The 15,185-nt window shown below is 39.0% G+C and overlaps 1 gene segment (V, D, J or C); it reads left to right on the forward strand.

Moving 5' to 3' along the window:
- Positions 1–243: 243 nt before the first annotated feature.
- On the forward strand, positions 244–951 carry LOC132539734 (T cell receptor beta variable 16-like). The segment is given in 2 exon segments: positions 244–292; positions 398–951. Coding segments are annotated over 2 exon segments (375 nt in total).
- Positions 952–15,185: the final 14,234 nt, after the last annotated feature.

Raw genomic sequence — 15,185 nt, forward strand, 5'->3', positions numbered from 1 at the left:
GTATTAAGTAAAATGGAAATGATTCTGTCATTTAAATACCTTCTTGTGCCTAGCAAAATTGCTCCACTGTAGAGTTCTCTGACAATGCCAGTTGTGTGACCTGTGTTCAAGCCCACATAGAGAAAAATTTGCTGTTGTAATAAGACTAAGATTCTTTGAAGTGGTTACATCACAGAGATGTTGCTCACAGGGAGGAGACAGTCTCAGAGAAAGTCTTCTGCGTGTATTTTTCCTCATTCTGCCATGCTCTCTATATCTATCAGCTTTACTGTCTTCTCTCTCCTGGGAGCAAGTATGTTTCTGCTGTGAATATGTCTGATACCTGCTCTAAGCCTTTCCTTTATGGCATTAGAGGCCTTCATGAATTGAAACCCTTCTTTATTTGCTTTCTTCACAGGTTCACTTGGTGAAGATGTTGCCCAGACTCCAGGACACCTGGTCAAAGGAAAGGGACAGAAAGTCAGCATATTCTGTATTCCAGTCAAAGGACATGACTATGTTTACTGGTATCAACAGATTCCTGGAAAAGAGTTTAAGTTCTTGATTTCCTTTCAGAAGGATACTGTTTATTATGAAGGAGAAATACCTAAGGAAAGATTTGTAGCTGAGTGTTCTGCAAGTTCTCCCTGTAGGCTGAAGATCCAGTCCACAGAGCTGCAGGATTCTGCAGTGTATTTCTGTGCCAGCAGTGAATCCACAGTGTTGAATGCTGCCTCATCTTAGTGCATGAACTCACCCTCAGCTCAGGAAGCAGATGGTGGAGTAAGTTGGAAGGAAAATACATAGTTCACTTAAGTCACAGAGTGATTTGTAACAGTGCTATAGAATACCATAGCAACAATATAGTGATTCATTAAAAAGGAGTCCACTGGAATCATTATATTTATGACAGACAACATATATATTAAACACTTTATTTCTTTATATTTATTGTTTTTCTTTTTTTGCCTCCAGGGAAAAACTATTGAACACTTTTCAGAGTTGTCAAATGATTATTTCTACATCTGCAAAATTATTTTTTTTTACTAGGAAATGGTTATTGAAAGTTAATCCTGCTGCTATTTTGGAAGTGTGTCTTACCTTAATAAAATGGTTTACATAGGACTGAAGAAGCAGCTCACTCCCTGAACCACAAGTGAGGTTACATAGCACCAGAGAAAGACCTGAAGCTGTATTATTTCTGAATTTCCCTCTTTTTGATTGATGAAACAGAGCAGGCACTTAAAATATGCCAGTGTGAGGTCTGAGCTTATGTAGACAGGGTTCCACCAGCCCCTTGGCTATGTATAACTTAAAACCTGTTCACTATCCTGAGCACAAGTTTCTTCTAAGAATGGCCGGTCTAGGTGTGGCGGTGATTCTATTCGGTGACTACTTTAATACATATAAGTTCCATTCTATTAGAAATTGATGAAAAAGAAATTCAAGAGAGAAATTCAACTTAACTTTTGTAAAAATTCCCAGGGTCTCCCTGCAGCTTCCTCCTCTAGGGTCTCCCTTCTCCCAGAGGCACCCTTCCCTTGTCTTCTTATGGTCCACCTGCTGACTCTTAAACTAAGGAAATTGACCATAATTTATTTCTGCTTTCACTGTACGTAAGCATTGTTTGATTTATTTTTCTTTTTAAAAAAATTTTATTTATTTATTTTATAATTTATTTCTTTATTGGGGAATTAATGTTTTACATTCAACAGTAAATACAATAGTTGGTACATGCATAACATTCCCCATATTCCCATTTAACAATACAACCCCCACTATGTCATTCATCATCTTTCATGGACCTGTATTCTCCCCACCCACCCACCCCAGAGACTTTTACTTTGGTGCCAATTCCATTTTTCTTGATTTATAAAAGCTAATTCACTAATAGTTGAACATAGACAGTAGTCTTCAAAAAAAAATTCCCTTTATAATTATTTGCATATTTAAGTACAACAAAGACCATTGGGTCTATGAAATGATCACATCACATAGTAGCTATTCCCAGGGAGGAGTCAGCCTCCCAAAGAGCCTCTTACCTGTTCTCTCCTTCATTCTGCCATGCTTCTTATATCTATCAGCTTTATTCTCTTCTCTCTCCTGGGAGCAAGTAAGTTTCTGCTGTGAAAATGTCTGATACTTGCTCTAAGCCTTTCCTTCATGGCATTAGCATCCTTCATGGATTGAAACCCTTCTTTGTCTGCTTTCTTCACAGGCTCACATTGTGCAGAAGTTGCCCAGACTCCAGGAAACTGGTCATAGGAAAGGGACAGAAAGTCAGCATGTCCTGTGTTCCAAAGGACATGACTATGTTTACCAATATCAACAGACGCCTGGAAAAGAGTTCAAGTTCTTGATTTCCTTTTAGAATGAAGATGTAGTGTATGAAGCACAGATGTCCAAAGAAAGATTTGTAGCTGCGCATCCTACAAGTTCTCCCTGTAGGCTGGAGATCCAGTCCACAGAGCTGCAGAATTCTGCAGGGTATTTCTGTGCCAGCAGTGAATCCACAGTGTTAAATGTTGCCTCATCTTAGTGTAGGAACTCACCCTGAGCCCAGCCCTGGAAACATGTGGTGAACTGGAGTGGAAAGAAATTAGCTGAAACCAGCTTAAGTCAAAGTTTTATTTGTCACGTGATTACGTGTGCACCCACATAATCACAAAGCAAGAATACTGGAATTTATCAGAACACACATAGGATGAAATTCTGGAATCGTGATCTAGCCAACTTGATAACTCTCATTCATTTTTCCACCTCATTGGCTCCACTATTTTCTTTCTTTTTTTTTAAATTTTTTTTATTTAAGAAAGGATTAATTAACAAAACCATAGGGTAGGAGGGGTACAACTCCACACAATTCCCACTACCCAATCTCCATATCCAAACCCCTCCCCCGATAGCTTTCCCATTCTCTATCCCTCTGGGAGCATGGACCCAGGGTCATTGAGGGTTGCAGAAGGTAGAAGGTCTGGCTTCTATAATTGCTTACCCACTGAACATGGGCGTTGACTGGTCGGTTCATGCTCCCAGTCTGCCTCTCTCTTTCCCTAGTAGGGTGTGTCTCTGGGGAAGCTGAGCTCCAGGACACATTGGTGGGGTCTTCAATCCAGGGAAGCCTGGCTAGCATCTTGATGGCATCTGGAACCTGGTGATTGAAAAGAGAGTTAACGTACAAAGCCAAACAAATTGTTGAGCAATCATGGACCCAAAGCTTGGAATAGTGGAGAGGAAGTGTTAGGGAGGTACTCACTGCAAATTCTAGTGTACTTCTGCTTTCAGGTATATATTTTGCAGTAGTTTATGGATACGTGTGAACATAAGCTCTCTCTCACAGAAACTGGTGAATATCTAGGTTTTGGGACTTTGTTAGAAAGTGAACCACCTGAGATGAAATTAGAGTGTACTATAAAAGGAAAGGTCTTACCCGAGTAATGAAGCTGAAGGGTTGCCATTTCACACGTGAAGTCTCTGGACACAGTCTGAGGTGAAGCATCTTAAGGTGGCAATCGTTGCATTGGTTAGGTTGTGGTCAGCGGATGCAATATTATTTGATATGGATTGGGAGAGGCATATAGGAAAGTGAGCCATATTCAAGGGTTCCAGGACTGGGGGAAGTAGGGGCTCTATAGTGGAGATATGTGAGGTTCCTGCTGTCTTAGGGTTCAAAAAGACAATCGATAGTTAATGTTATCATCACATTATTTGGTAGTTGGGTTAACCTTGAAAAGTCTTTTTGTTATGGTTTGCTCTACAGTATCCAGTATCTTGTATATAGCTGTGCTATTGGATGCTTCTAATCTACTTGGTCTAGGCTTTTGAGAGAGTCCGCATATCAAATACACAGCCTATATATTAAAAAGATTCAGTTTGTGTTTTGAAAAACTTTGAGACATACAATTGATTTTCCCCCTCTCATATTAATTAACTACTGATTTATATGTCTACATTTTGCTAGAAGTGTACATAAACACCATTCCCACCACCAAAAGACTGTGACCCATCCCTCCCACCCACTCCCACCCCCTACTGGTCCAGGAAGCTACATGTCTACCCCTCACCATAGGGCTTTTACTTTGGTGCCCTACTTACAATTTGGTCAGGTCCTGCTTTTAGTTTCCCTTTCAGATCTTCTTAGTCAACTTCTGTTGATGAGTGGGATCATCCCATACTCATATTTATCTTTCTGACTTAGTTCACTTAACATAATTCCTTCTAGCTCTGTCCAAGATGGGTCAGAGAAGGTGGTTTCATTGTTCTTGATAGCTGCATAGTATTCCATTGTGTATATATACCACAGATTTCTCAGCCATTCATCTATTGTTGGGCACCTGGGTTGCTTCCAGGTTTTAGCTATTATGAATTGTGCTGCTATGAACATAGGAGTACACACCTCTTTTTGGTTGGGTGTTATGGAGTCCTTGGGGTATAACTCCAGGAGAGGAATTACTGGATCATATGGAAGGTCCAGTCTAGCCTTCTGAGAGTTTTCCATACTGCTCTTCACAGAGGCTGTACCAATTTACATTCCCACCAGCAATGTAAAAGGGTTCCTCTGTCCCCACATCCTCTCCAGCATTTGTTGCTGCTGTCCTTTTTGATGTATGCCATTCTTACAGGAGTGAGGTGGTATCTTAGTGTTGTCTTAATTTGCATTTCTCTGACAATCAGTGACCTAGAGCAGTTTTTCATATGTTTGTTAGCCTTTTGGATATCCTCTGATGTTTTGTTCATATATTCTGCCCATTTTTTATGGGGTCATTTGCTTTTTTGGTGCTAAGTTTGCTGAGCTCTTTATGTATTTTGGTCAATAGTTTCTTATCTGATGTATGGCATGTGAAGATCTTCTCCCATTCTGTGAGGGGTCTCTCTGTTTGTTTAATAGTTTATTTGGATATGCAGAAGCTTTTCAATTTGATGTAGTCCCATTGGTTTGTTTCACCTTTAGTCTTCCTTGCAATTGGGTTTGATTCATCAAAGATGTCCTTGAGGTGTAGGTGGGAAAGTGTTCCACCAATATTTTCCTCTAAGTATTTGATTGTTTCTGGTCTGACATCTAGGTTTTTGATCCGTTTGGAGTTGATTTTTGTTTCTGGTGAGATAAAGTGGTTCGATTTCATTCTTCTGCATGTTACAACCCAGTTTTCCCAGCACCATTTATTGAAGAGAGCCTCCTTCTTCCATTTAATGCTTTGGGCCCCCTTATCAAAGATTAGATGTCCATAGGTGTGGGGATTTATTTCTGGGCTTTCAATTCTGTTCCACTGGTCTGTGTGCCTATTTTTGTTCCAATACCAGGCTGTTTTGATGATGATGGCTTTATAATATATTTTAAGGTCTGGGAGTGTGATGCCTCCATTTCTGTTTCTTTTCCTCAAGATGTTTTTGGCAATTCTAGGTGTTTTCTTGTTCCAGATAAATGATTGTAGTGTTTGTTCTATTCTCTTAAAGAAGCTTGGTGGAACGTTGATGGGTATTGCATTAAATTTGTATATGGCTCTGGGGAGAATATTCATTTTGATGATATTTATCCTTCCAATCCATGAGCATGGGATATCTTTTCATTTCTTGGTATCAGTTTCTATTTCCTTGAGTAGTGACTCATAGTTTTCAGCATACAAGTCTTTCACTTCTTTGGTCAACTTTATTCCTAGGTATTTGATTGATTTTGCTGAAACAGTAAATGGGAGTGATTTCTGGATGTCTTCTTCTTCAGATTTAGTGTTTTCATAAAGAAATGCCACTGATTTTTGTACATTGATTTTGTAGCCTGATACCTTGCTATATTGCCTAATAACTTCCAGTAATTTTCTGCTGGATTCTTTAGGTCTTTCCATTATACTGTCATATCATATGCAAATAGTGAGAGCTTGACTTCTTCCCTTCCAATCTGTATTCCTTTGATTTCTTTCTCTTGCCTGATTGCTATGGCAAGAACTTCCAGTACTATGTTGAAGAGTAATGGTGACAGTGGACAGCCCTGTCTAGTCCCCGATCTGAGGGAGAATGCTTTCAGCTTCTGTCCATTGAGTATGATGTTGGCTGTAGGTTTGCTATATATGGATTCCACTATCTTGAGGAATTTCCCATCTATTCCCTTTTTTTTTTTAGAATTCTGAGCATGAATGGGTGTTGGATTTTGTCAAAGGCTTTCTCTGCATCCATTGAGATAATCATGTGGTTTTTGGCTTTGCTTTTATTGATGTGGTGAATGACATTGATTGACTTACGGATGTTGAACCAACCTTGCATTCCTGGGATGAATCCCACTTGGTCATGATGAACAATCTTTTTGATATGTTGCTGTATCCGGTTGGCCAAGATCTTGTTTAATATTTTGGCATCTATGTTCATCAGAGATATTGGTCTGTAGTTTTCCTTTTTTGTTCTGTCCCTATCAGCTTTTGGTATCAGGGTGATGTTGGCTTCATAGAAGGTGGAAGGAAGTATTCCTGTTTCTTCAATCTTATGGAAAAGCTTAAGAAGTATGGGTACTAACTGTTTCCTGAATGTTTTGTAGAATTCGTTTGTGAAGCTATCTGGTCAAGGACTTTTGTTGTTGGGGAGATTCTTAATAACGGTTTCAATTTCTTTGTCTGCAATTGGTGCATTTAGATTTTGTAGTTCTTCTTGGTTCAGTTTTGGAAGGGCATATGCTTCTAGGAATTGTTCCATTTCTTCCAGATTCTCTAGCTTGGTGGCTTATAGTTCTTCATAGAAGTTTCTAAGGATTTTCTGGATTTCTGTGGTGTCAGTTGTGATATCTCCTCCATCGTTTACAATTCTATTAATTTGAGTCTTCTCTCTTTTTTGTTTGGTGAGTCTGGCTAGGGCTTTGTCAATTTTGTTTAATCTTTCAAAGAACCAACATTTGGCTTCATTGATCTTTTGTATGGTTCTTTTATTTTAGATGTTGTTTATTTCTGCTTTAACTTTAGTGATTTCTGTCCTTCTGGTTGCTTTAGGGTTCCTTTGTTCCTCTTCCTCTAAGTCCTTGAGGTGTGTAGTAAGGTCGGTCATTTGAGCTTCTTCTTGGTGTTTAATATGTGATTGTATGGCTATAAGTTTCCCTCTCAGTACTGCTTTAGCTGTGTCCCAAATATTTTGATAGGTTGTGTCTTCATTTTCATTTATTTCCAGGAACATTTGAATTTCCTGCTTGATTGAGTCTCTGACCCAGTGGTTCTTAAGGAGTAGGTTGTTTAGTTTCCAAATTCTGTGACTTTTAATAATTTTCTGTTTGTTGTTAAATGTTAGTTTTACTCCACTGTGGTCTGAGAAGATACTTGGGATGATTTCAATGCTCTTGAATTTACTGATGCTGTCTTTGTGGCCTAACATGTGGTCTATCCTTTAGTATGTGTTATGTGGATTTGAAAAGAAGGTGTTTTCCATTTTTGGGGAGTGAAGGAGTCTGAAAATGTCCAAGAGGTCTAGTCTGTCAATCTCTTCATTCAATTCTCTTGTATATTTATTGGTTCTCTGCTTTGTTGATCTGTCTAAGTGTGAGAGTGAGGTATTGAAGTCTCCCACCATTATTGTATTACTATTGATGTATTTTTGAAATTCTTTCAGTAGGTGCTTGATGTATTTAGATGGTCCCTCATTGGGTGCATAGATGTTAATAATTGTTAAGTCTTCTTGGCTGATTGATCCTCTAATCATTATGTAATGTCCTTCCCTATCATTTATTACTTTATTTAATTTAAAATCTATCGTGTCTGAGATGAGAATGGCTGTTCCTGCCCTTTTTTGTGGTTCATTAGCCTGTATGATAGTTTTCCATCCTTTCACTTTAAGTCTGTGTTTATCTTGTTGTGACAGATGGGATTCTTGCAAGCAGCATATGGTTGGGTTATGTTTTCTGATCCATCCCCCCACCCTGTGCCTTTTGATGGGTGAGTTTAAGCCATTGACATTTATTGATATTATGGATTTAATATATTGTAGTGCCATTGTTCAAAAAAAATTTTGTTTGCTCTGATATATTGATGTTCTTGTTTATAAGAGGTCTTTTAGAAACTCTTTCAGGGCCGGTTTGGTGATGGTTGCCTCCTATAACTGTTGTTTATCTAAGAAGGTTTTGATCCCTCCATCTAGTTCGAATGAATGTCTAGCAGGATATATTATCCTTGGTTGAAACCCTTTTTCATTCAGGGCTCCATAGATATCTTGCTATTCCCTTCTGGCTTTTAGAGTTTGAGTGGAGAAGTCTGCAGATAATCTTATGGGTTTTCCCTTGTATGTGACTTTTTATTTTTCTCTTGCAGCCTTTAGGATCCTTTCTTTATCCTTACTTCTTCTCATTGTGACTATGATGTGTCTTGGTGTCTTCAGGTCTGGGTTGATTCTGTTTGGTACTCTCTGGGCCTCTTGAATCTTGATGTCCTTTCTGTTATTCAGGTCTGGGAAGTTTTCTTGTATTATTTCCTCTAGAATGTTTGCTTCCCCTTCCTCTCTTTCTTCCTCTGGCAGGCCAATTATACGAATGTTACTTCTTTTGAGATCATCCCATATGTCTCTGTTGTTGTTTTCAGTGTCTCTCAATCTCTTTTTAAGCTCTTTCACCTCTTTCTTTGTTTTCTCTAACTCATCCTCTGTCTGACTAATTCTGTTTTCTGCTTGTGTTAGTGTGCTTTCCCTTGCCTCAGCTTCTTTCTTCATTACAGCTATTTCAGCTTTCAGTTCTCTAATTGCCTCAAGATAATCAGTATTTTCCTTGGGGGTCTCAACTGTTGTTTCCCTAATACTGCCATTCCTTTCCTCCAATGTTGTTTTCATTTCTGTGATTAATAAGTTTATTATTGCTTGCATACTTTTCTTATCTATGGTTACTTCTGGCTGATTAGTACTTTCTTTTGGGCTACTGTCTTCATTCATTGGAGTAGCAGTTTTATTTGTTTTTGATCAACCCATTTTTTTGATTTATGTGTTTCTTTTTTTTATGCTCTGTTGTTCCTCAGTTGTTGTGTGTTGAGTACAAGTAACACTGTACTAAATACCTTTATGACAATTGCACTCACCAACCTCAGGAATTACAGTAGCAACTTAAGCAAGTATTGAAGCACTTTAATCATTACCAGTTAGCCAAACAATTTCTCCAGTCTGTGAATAAATAGTAACCAAATCCCTGTGAATAAGAAAGAGAAAAGAAAAGATAGCAAGAATAGACAGTTATGCAAATCTACTATCCACTGTATATTCTAGGGGTAACAAGAGGGGAAAGGGAACTAGAGCAGAGATACACACATAGAGAGTCCACTCTGAGTCAGATTTCTTCCCCAAAATAATTCACAAATTCAGAATGGCAAAGAAGGAAGAAGTGTATGACAAGATAAAAAAAAAAAAAAGAGGCAAGAGAGAGAAAAGGGAAAAGATAAGAAAAAGAGCTGTAAATAAAGAGCAGTGAAAGGAAATTCCCAAATGTTTATCAGTGAATTCAAAAAAGCACACTGTTTGTTGGTGTGGGGGCTGTGACTTTGGAAGCCGTAGGATTAAGGAAGAAAGTATGACAATAATGAGAAAAAGAAAAAAAAGAAAGAAAGAGAGAGAGAGAAAAAAGAAAAAGATAAGAAAAAGAACAGTCATAAAAGGGCAGTGAAAGGAAAGGGTTTTTTATGTATTTATTTTTAATTATTTAATTAGCTTGTGGGGTGAGGTGGGGGGGGTTGGCTACTTAGAAAGAAAAAAGGCCAAAGGTTTCAGAAGGGTATAGACTTAGAATTAATGATACTCCCTGGTGGGACAGGAATTTGGTAAAGAAAAAGAGCTCCTAGCAGGGGATCCTGCTAGGGGCTGGTCCCCAGGGACTGGTTATTGGGGGGTGGGGAAGGAGGTACGCTTAGAAATTAAAAGGGAAGAAAAAAAAATTTCCCCCCTTTTTTCCTACTCTAATTCTTAACCCAAATTAAGTTATAGTCACCTCCTTGGTGTCACTGCTAGGACCCCTTATTGGCTGGCCTACTAAAGGCAGAAAATCCTACTATTTCCAGGATATGTCATCAGAGCTCAGCCACTAGCAGCTTCTCAGTCTGCCATCTTCCGGGAACCCCGGCTCCACTATTTTCTTGTATTATAAATTGACTTATCCATTTCATAAATCTCTTAATAGGAAGGTGTTAGATTTACATACCAACCCTCCAGCTACACTAAGAAAGACATACTGAACTTTCATGCTAGACTGGAATTTTGGAAGTGCGTGTGGGGGAAATGATCCTATATTACTCAGGTATTTGTACTTAAAAAAATCTCAACATTAGTCACAAAATCTGGATTGTTTTGATCTGTTTGCCTATTACTTCACCCTTATAGATCAAATATTTCAATGAAGGAAATTACTTAATTAGAAAACAAGACATCTTGCAGTTGAACATGAATCACTGAAGATGCAACAACAGAGGAGTGTCTTAGAAAGCCTTGGTCTATAGAAACAATGGAATACTACTCAGCTATTAAGGATGGCGGACTCACCTTCTTCATCTCATCTTGGATGGAACTTGGAGGAGTCCTGTTGAGATAAGCCAGAAGTAGGAGGAATATGGGATGATCTAACTTATAGACAGGAGTTGAGAAATAATAACAGTAAATGAAAACACAAAGCAGAGCTTGGACTGGGTTTGGTATATTGCATCAAAATAAAGGACTGTAGGGGGTGTTGTGAGACATTCAGTTCTTGATGCAGGATGGCAGAGGAGGATCAAGGATGGGGGTAAACGTGTGTTGCAGAAAAATGGAAATTTACACATGTGCAAATAACTGTGCTTACTGTAAACCATTAATTCTCCAAATAAAAATATTAAAATAAAATATGACACAAAACAAGTATTCATATCATGAATTTGAGGTTTAAATTCCTCAGCTTTTAGAACAATGTCAGATCAAATGAAGACGAAGAGTTTCTTTTGTTTGTCTGTTTTCTTGTTTGCCTTTTTTTTGGGGGGGGGTCTCTTCTAGGTTTTTATCATTCAAGGCTGATTTTTCAAATAAAGACAGAGAGAAATAAATTAATAGAATTCCTATCATAATGCTTATGAACCTCTTTAGAGGAATATAAGAAAAGCTAAAGATGATCTTTTGGAACCACAAAGGAGCAAGATAAGAGAATCACCAAAATAACTGTGAGAAAAACAACAAATTAGAAACACCATACACCATGGCTAACCTTAATAGCTGAGTAGTATTCCATTGTGTCTATAGACCATAGCTTTCTAAGACACTCATCTGTTGTTGCATCGTCAGTGATTCATGTCCAATTGCTAGGCAGCTTGTTTCCTAATTAAGTAATTTCCTTCATTGAAATATTTGATCTAACCATGTTACACAAGGGAATAGACATGAAAAGTGTGTGGTATTGGGAAGTCATATGAAGGGAATAAAATTGCAATACCAGAAATAATATGTCACATTTATGGACAGTTAATCTGTTACAAAGGGACTGTTGAATGGAGAACATTTATTTAGCAAATTGTGTTTTGGAAAACTGGATAGAAACATGCTAATGTATGAAACAGGACTATGGCAAGTGCTATGCACAGACAATTAACAAACATAGTAAACTATCAAAGGAAATGCACACTTGGACCAGGATTGTAACTCACTTGGTAAAACATGTGCCTTCATTTGCCAAAGATCTTAGATTTGAGCTCAGATCCCACATGGGAGTAGCATGCTCAGCACTTGGGGGCTCCATTGTGGTGGATCAATAGTTTAGTGTCTCTCCTCTCTGTGTATATGTCTCTCCCACCCTCTGAAAAAATGAAGTGTATCCATCTATTCAGTACTGCTTTGCCTCATACATGCCTGACTACACATACTTAAATCTGGACCTGTTTTACTTCTAATTTACACTAGCAATTTCTATATAACACCTGTCAACAATTTTCTTTCCCACTAGGATTACAATTGGGGCTCAGTGCTGGTACTATGAATCCACTGCTTTTGACATTTTTCTTTCTTTTCCATTTTATTTTATTTATTTTATTTTATTGTATAAGACAGAGATAAATTTAGAGTGACTAGAAGATAGAAATATGACTTTAGACCTGCTCAACAGTTTGTGAAGTCTTCTCCCTGCAGTTGGGGATTGGGAGCTTGAACCCAGGTCCTCTAATTCAGCTAGAGTAAACTACTCCTGTTGTGGATACCTAAAGCAATTTTAGTAACTTGACTGATAAGCAAATTCCATTTGCCATCATTCCATGTTTTGTTTATGGAAAAACCACAGGAGGGTTACTGGATACAATGCAGCTGATTCTTGTAGATATGTAGCAGTTGAGAAATAAAATTTATTACACCACTAATAGTGAGAAAAAAGAGAGAACATGGAATTGACAGACAGTACACATATTATAATAAGTTTATTTTGAATATTGCTGCTAAATCTGCCCTGTGGAATCTCTACCCAAATTCATTGGGTATGTGGATGTCAAGTTATGTCAAGCATAAACATTTTTTTTTTTTGCTTTCAGGGTTATTGTTAGGATTCTGTGCCTGCATTACAAATCCATTGTTCCTGGAGGCTACTTTTTCCACTTTGTTGCCCTTGTTGTTCTTGTTAGATAGGACAGAAAGAAATGGAGAGAGGAGTGGAAGGCAGAGAGTGGGAGAAAGACACCTGCAGACTTGCTTCACCACTTGTGAAATGACCCCCTTGTAAGTGGGGAACCCAGGGCTCGAACCTGGATCCTTATGCTGGTCCTTACACTTTGCTACCACCCGACCCCAAGCATAAATATCTTAAGAGTTTACATAAGCATAAGTATCTTCTTACATAGTATGTGGACCAATCTATATCAGTATTCTTATTTCCAATTCTAGTATTAATATCAGATTCTGTATTCACAAATTCTGACTTAGGATGTAGACAGAATTCAGGGTTATCAGGTAAGATAGGCTTCATGCAAGCCTACCGGGCTTGTTGGCCACTATTGATGTTTACCCTGATATGGCTAAAATACCCCTGAGGGCCAGAGACAAAACTACAGAGATAACAAAGAACTTAATGTAGTTTTGTATTTGTCTGTTCTGGACATCTGAGAGGTCAATCCCAGTTACTGCAGTAGTGTTATATGACTCTCAGTGAAACTTGCCAGCACACTGCTGCTATGGTTTGTGGAGGATAGATATCTGGTAGGTCCTAAAGGGTGAAGACACAAATTCATTTCTAAGAACTATTGAGTTTCATCCAATTATTATTATATTCTTTTATACTGGGAAGGTAATGATTTACAGTAATGTTGTTGGCACATGGGTAAGATTTCTCATCTTGTTAAGATAGGTGCCTGCAAAACTCTTTGCATCGATTTCTAAAAGCAGGGAGGCTGCTTTCAGCCACAGCCCACAAGGGGGCAATATGTAGTAGTTGGAAGATAATGGTTGTAGAGAATTCCCTCCCTACTCTGAAAAGTGCACTCAAGGAGGAATTCTAAGACTGGTTCTGTATTAAGGTAGAGAGAGTTTGTAGAAATCAAGCACTGGAATATGTAAGGTTAACAAAACACAGGATTGTCTTGACTGGTGTCTGGCAGGCCCCCTGCTCCATTGCTGACACTATGGTCTATTTGCATAATCATTGTTTTTCCTGAGACCCACCCTGCCTGCAGGGTTTTGGTTAATCCCACTGGTTAGAACCTTCGCAACAGCAGCCATGGAAGCTTTCTACCTTCGTGCTCTTTTCTCCACCCCCTCTCCTAGCCATTTCCTTTCCCCACTTGCCACTTCTGGTTGAAGATACATATAAAGGCATTGTCTCTGATCAGTAAAGGCATTGCATTGCGTTCCCACTCCACCACTAGTTCCTGATCTCTCTCCCATGTTGCTGAGTAAGCAGCAGCCCAGGTTGGCTCCTGTCGAGTTCTCTCCAACCCAGAGAGCATGTGCCCAGGAAGAAACACCTTCATGCTAGCCCGGCAGACTGGATTGAAACTACCAGGTGCCATGAGGGATTTAAGGAATGAGGAGTGAAGATGAGGGAGTTAGAGCATTGGCTTTCCCTGCTGAATGGTGTTAGGCTCTCTCCCTTCTTTTCTTTCTTCTCTGTCTTCTACTTCTTTCTTCTGAGCCTCCTCCTTCTTTTATTCCTCCTCCTCCTTCTTTTTTTCTCTCATAAGGTTATATTGACTAACCAATTAAAAATTAAATGAAAGAGAACTAGAAACCCCTGGGTTAACATGAATCATATAAATGAACAGAAGGACATAAAGATTGCATATGTTAGGAGAAGGTGGTGGCACAATGTGTACAGAACCAACATTACCCTGTTCAAGGGTCCAGGGTAGAGCTTCCAGTCCTTACCTTGGGGATGAAATTTATGACAGGTGAAACAGTGTTAGAGCTCTATTCTGTCTCTCCCTCTCCCCCCCACCTCAATTTCTCTCTGTCACAATTTCTAAAATTTATTTTCCCTTCTGTTGTACTTGTTTTTTTATTGTTGTTGTAGTTATTATCACTGTTATTGATGTTGTCCTTGTTAGGAGGAAGAGAAATGGAAAGAGGAGGGGAAGACAGAGAGGGGAAGAGAAAGATAGACACCTGCAGATGTGCTTCACTGCTTGTGAAGCCACTCTCCTTTAGGTGGGGAGCCCAGGGCTTGAACCTGGATCCTTATGCTGGTCCTTGTGCTTAGCACCATGTGTGCTTCTTATTCTTCTAGTGTTTGCCCTTCTTCTGTAGCCAGTCAACAGCGTCAGGTTGAGCCTGATGTCTGCTTGTTGCTGGCTTTGAAAGTGACTGGGATCCATGTGGATTCAGTCGGCTAGGAAGGGTCATCAGTTTCCCCAATAAATGGGTACTCACGGGATGCACCACGAGAAGGTCGATCCAATGCATCCCACCATGTGTGCTTAACCCACTGCACTACCCCCTAACTCCCTCTCAGTCACTATTAAACAAAACAGCAGCAGTGGTTGATTTGTCATGTAGGCACAGAGCCCCAATGAAAACTCTGATGGTGATAATATATAAATAAATAAATAACTTTTAACAGAAAGGTACATATCTGCTTCATATAATTTCATACATTTTGGGCTCCCATACCAAGTAGGAAGCTGCTCTTATATATCACTGAGAGGAAGGATCCTTATACCATACATCAACCAGTACCACTGCTGTCACAGGCAGATCCACCTATCAGAAACCAGGCACTGTGAGCCTCCACCTCTGAGAACCAAATCCGAACAGATACTCTATCTCTGCTTGTTCTTGTG

Source organism: Erinaceus europaeus, chromosome 8, assembly GCF_950295315.1.
Source record: "Erinaceus europaeus chromosome 8, mEriEur2.1, whole genome shotgun sequence".
NCBI lineage: Eukaryota > Metazoa > Chordata > Mammalia > Eulipotyphla > Erinaceidae > Erinaceus > Erinaceus europaeus.